Here is a 3293-nt window from a genome sequence, read left to right on the forward strand (position 1 = left end):
CGCCAAGTGCTGGGATTAAAGGCGTGCGCCATCACTGCCCAGCAAGTTTACTGTTTAAAACACCCATTCTTCACTCCAAATTAGAAACGGTGTCTCTTCTGGCTCCCAGTACCTATACTATCCTATCCTCACCTCCCCCTCTAAAGGTTTTTCCAGCTAGTTTGCTTTTGTAGCCCTGCCTGTCCTGGAACTCGCACAGTAGACCACGCTGGCCTTGAATTTGGAGGCTACAAGGCGTGTGCTTTTAATCCCAGCACTTGGGGGGTGGAGGCAGAGGCAGGCCAGGTGTACAGAGCAAGTTCCAGGACAGGGTCCAAAGCTACAGAGAGAAACCCTGTCTTGAAAAAAAAGCAAAACAAAACAAAACCCACTCAGCCTCTGCCTCCTGAATGCTGGCATTAGAGGCATACACCGTTAGTAGGCCCATGGCTCTTTCTTGTAGCCCCCAGCACTTCTATGTTCTGAAGGTCTTTTTTTCCCCAACCTCTTTAGGAGTGTTCTGAAGGTCTTGCCTATAACTTTCTTCACAGGCCCGAACAGAATTCTTACGGAAGAAAGCCAGGCGCCAGAACTCACTGCCTGAACTGGAAGCGGCAGATGCAGGAGTTCCAAGTTCTGGCCCTGTGGACCTGTTTAAGGAGCTGCTGGAAGAAGGGAAAGGAGTTCCCAGAGGCAATAAAGAGCATGAGGAAGAGAAGCGACAGGAGAAAGTAAGCTGGCTTCCTCTTTTGGTGGAATCCTGGGGTGGGGACTGGGGTCAGGGGGGCTAGCTGTAACAGCTGTTAGGATATGGTGACAGATGAGCACACAGGACATTCTGAATGTGCTGAAAGCACATGATTTGGTTACTGATGCAGTGCACTTAAGCTGGTTTCTGATGTTAACCTTACTATATGAGACTTAAGCTAGATTGAGATGAGACCTCAACTATACAGACCAGGGTGCCCTCCAGCTCACAATCCCCCTGATTTGACCTCCTGAATGCTGGGGTCAAAAGCGTGCACCGCCAGATGGCACTCGTGCTTCTCAAATTGTGGCTCTCCTGCATCTCCCATTCCAACTTTGAAGATGCTTGTATCCCACCGAAACCACTCTGCTTTGCTTTTCTGCAGGTTTTCCCAGATCTCCCATCCTCCTTTCCATCCCTGTCCTCCTTTTACTCTTCCTTCTCCAGATGAGCCAGCCCTTAGCACTTTGCATAGCTAGTCCTGTCCCTGATTTCCCTTGTTGAAAAGCTCGTCGTCTCTCTGAACTCAGGCCCTGGCTGTCCCTACTGCCACATCTAGGGCTCTCAGAGGGACTGAAAAGACTATTGTGTTTTCTTGCCCCCATAGGAGAGGCAAGAGAAAGCACTAGGCATCCTGACGTACTTGGGCCAGAGTGCAGCAGAGGCCCAAACTCAACCTCCTTGGTACCAGCTCCCCCCAGGGAAAGGGGGCTGCCCTCCAGGCCCAAGCCCAGATGAGAAGATCAAGAATCGGTTGGATCCATTGAGGGAGATGCAGAAGCACCTGGGAAAGAAAAGGCACAGCAGCGAAAGCCGTCCTTCTAGAGAAGAGAGGCCTCAGAAACAACGGCCCAGAGAGTAAGAATAGACTTAGTCCACAGTAGAGCAGAGTGAGATTCTGGAGGCCCCAGCACATCAGTGTAGTTATCACAAAAAGCTCAACAGGAAAGGCAGGTTGAAGTGCTTCTTAATATGTGGTCTCCAGACCTCTGTGGAGACAGACTTCATTTAGGATTTTAGGAATAGTATCTCCTCTTATGGCTAAGGGTATGTGTGGATGCAGGATTTCTCAGGCTTTTTGTTTTTTTGATGTGCATGGGTGTCTTGCCATGACTCCAGCACGGGGGGAGAGAGGGAGGAGAACAAAGGCAGGTAGACAGGTAGACAGGGCCAGCCTGGTCTACAAAGTTATAGCCAGAGCTACACGGCACGGAGAAAGCCTGTCTTGAAAAGCCTACTTTAATAGCCGGGCAATGGTGGCACATGCCTTTAATCCCAGCACTCGGGAGGCAGAGGCAGGTGGATCTCTGTGAGTTCGAGACCAGCCTGGTCTACAGAGCTAGTGCCAGGACAGGCTCCAAAGCCACAGAGAAACCCTGTCTCGAAAAACCAAAAAAAAAGAGAAAAACCTACTTTAAAAGATCTTTATGGCCCTTAGTTGTCCCCCCTCCCCCCCCAGATAAGGTCTCACTACATAGCCCTGGCTATCCTAGAACTGACTGTGTTAACCAGGCTGGCTTTGAACTCAGAGATCTGTCTGTCTCTGCTTCCCAAGTGCTGGGATTAAAGCATACCCGCATCACACTCAACTGTCTTATATTGCCACAGCAGAAGGCGGCACACAAGGAAGAGCCCTGTTTGACTTTGATCCTCAGTTTTGTTCTTCTGGTTTTTTGAGACACAGTTTTTGTGTAGTCCTGGCTATCCTGGAACTAGCAACTGCAGAGGGGGTACTCACAGACTAGTCTTTTTATTTCAAAATGGTGCAGGGGCCCCAGGATACTACTAAATGTGCTTTCTTGACCTGGAGGGGCATGTGATCTTACAACCATAGGGGAAGCACATCCCTTGAAGTGAGTCTAAGGACTCACACATGTGACCCAGAACCAGGTGGCTTCTCTCAAACTTTCTGCTCTTGCTCTCTTCTTCCCAGGCCACCTTCCCTACAAGAGCTCCGAGCTGAGCGTCTTCAGCGAGAAGCAGCTGAGAGGGCTCGAACAGAGGCCCTGCTGGCCCGTGTACAAGGCCGAGCATCCCAACAAGGTCAGGTGGAAGTGGAAGAGACAGATGAACGGAGGCGGCGGTACAACTCCCAGTTCAACCCTCAGCTGGCCCGGCGCCCCCGCCAGCAGAACCCCACTCCTGCCCACTAACTCTTGGGGGAACAGGAGAGGCTGCAGCTGCCAGCCGTCATATAAAACTATTTATTCATAAATATTTTCCAAAATGAAAATAGGTTTACCAAAAAATGTCCCTCACTGGGGAGGGGAGGAGGGGGCAACTCTCACCCCCAGGCCCCCAGGGTAGGGCAGAGAGGAAGAGAAAACCTCCCTGCCCTTTCCCTGCTCCTGGGGGGGAGGGTGCCCCATGGCCTTGGGCCTCCCCCAGTCTTCCAGGGCAGGGCCCTCACCTGGGCAGGGGGATCAGCATGCGGGGGGGAGGGGTCAGGTAGAGGGGGCCGGTGTCACTGGAGGTCCCGGTCCTCCAGGTAGCGGTACTCAAAGGTGAAGCCTTCCTTCTTCCGCTGGCCCCACTTCTCGTAGTCAAAGTAGATGTAGGTGCCCTG

General features: G+C 51.9%; 2 protein-coding genes across 2 annotated transcripts in view; one reads left to right on the forward strand and one right to left on the reverse strand.

The window, feature by feature from the left end:
• The window catches only part of Leng1 (leukocyte receptor cluster member 1), a 5523-nt gene extending 2236 nt beyond the window's left edge, over window positions 1-3287 (forward strand). Inside the window, exons 2-4 of the mRNA XM_005371394.3 lie at window positions 531-710; window positions 1335-1585; window positions 2661-3287. Of these exons, the coding sequence (XP_005371451.1) occupies window positions 531-710; window positions 1335-1585; window positions 2661-2880 (651 nt within the window). The 3' untranslated portion in view covers window positions 2881-3287. The remainder of the gene's footprint in view (window positions 1-530; window positions 711-1334; window positions 1586-2660) is intronic.
• Cnot3 (CCR4-NOT transcription complex subunit 3) overlaps window positions 3192-3293 on the reverse strand; it is a 10101-nt gene continuing 9999 nt past the window's right edge. The window contains exon 13 of the mRNA XM_026778133.1: window positions 3192-3290. Coding sequence (XP_026633934.1) covers window positions 3192-3290 — 99 coding nt within the window. The remainder of the gene's footprint in view (window positions 3291-3293) is intronic.

Source organism: Microtus ochrogaster, unplaced genomic scaffold (assembly GCF_000317375.1).
Source record: "Microtus ochrogaster isolate Prairie Vole_2 unplaced genomic scaffold, MicOch1.0 UNK108, whole genome shotgun sequence".
Classification (NCBI taxonomy): Eukaryota; Metazoa; Chordata; class Mammalia; order Rodentia; family Cricetidae; genus Microtus; species Microtus ochrogaster.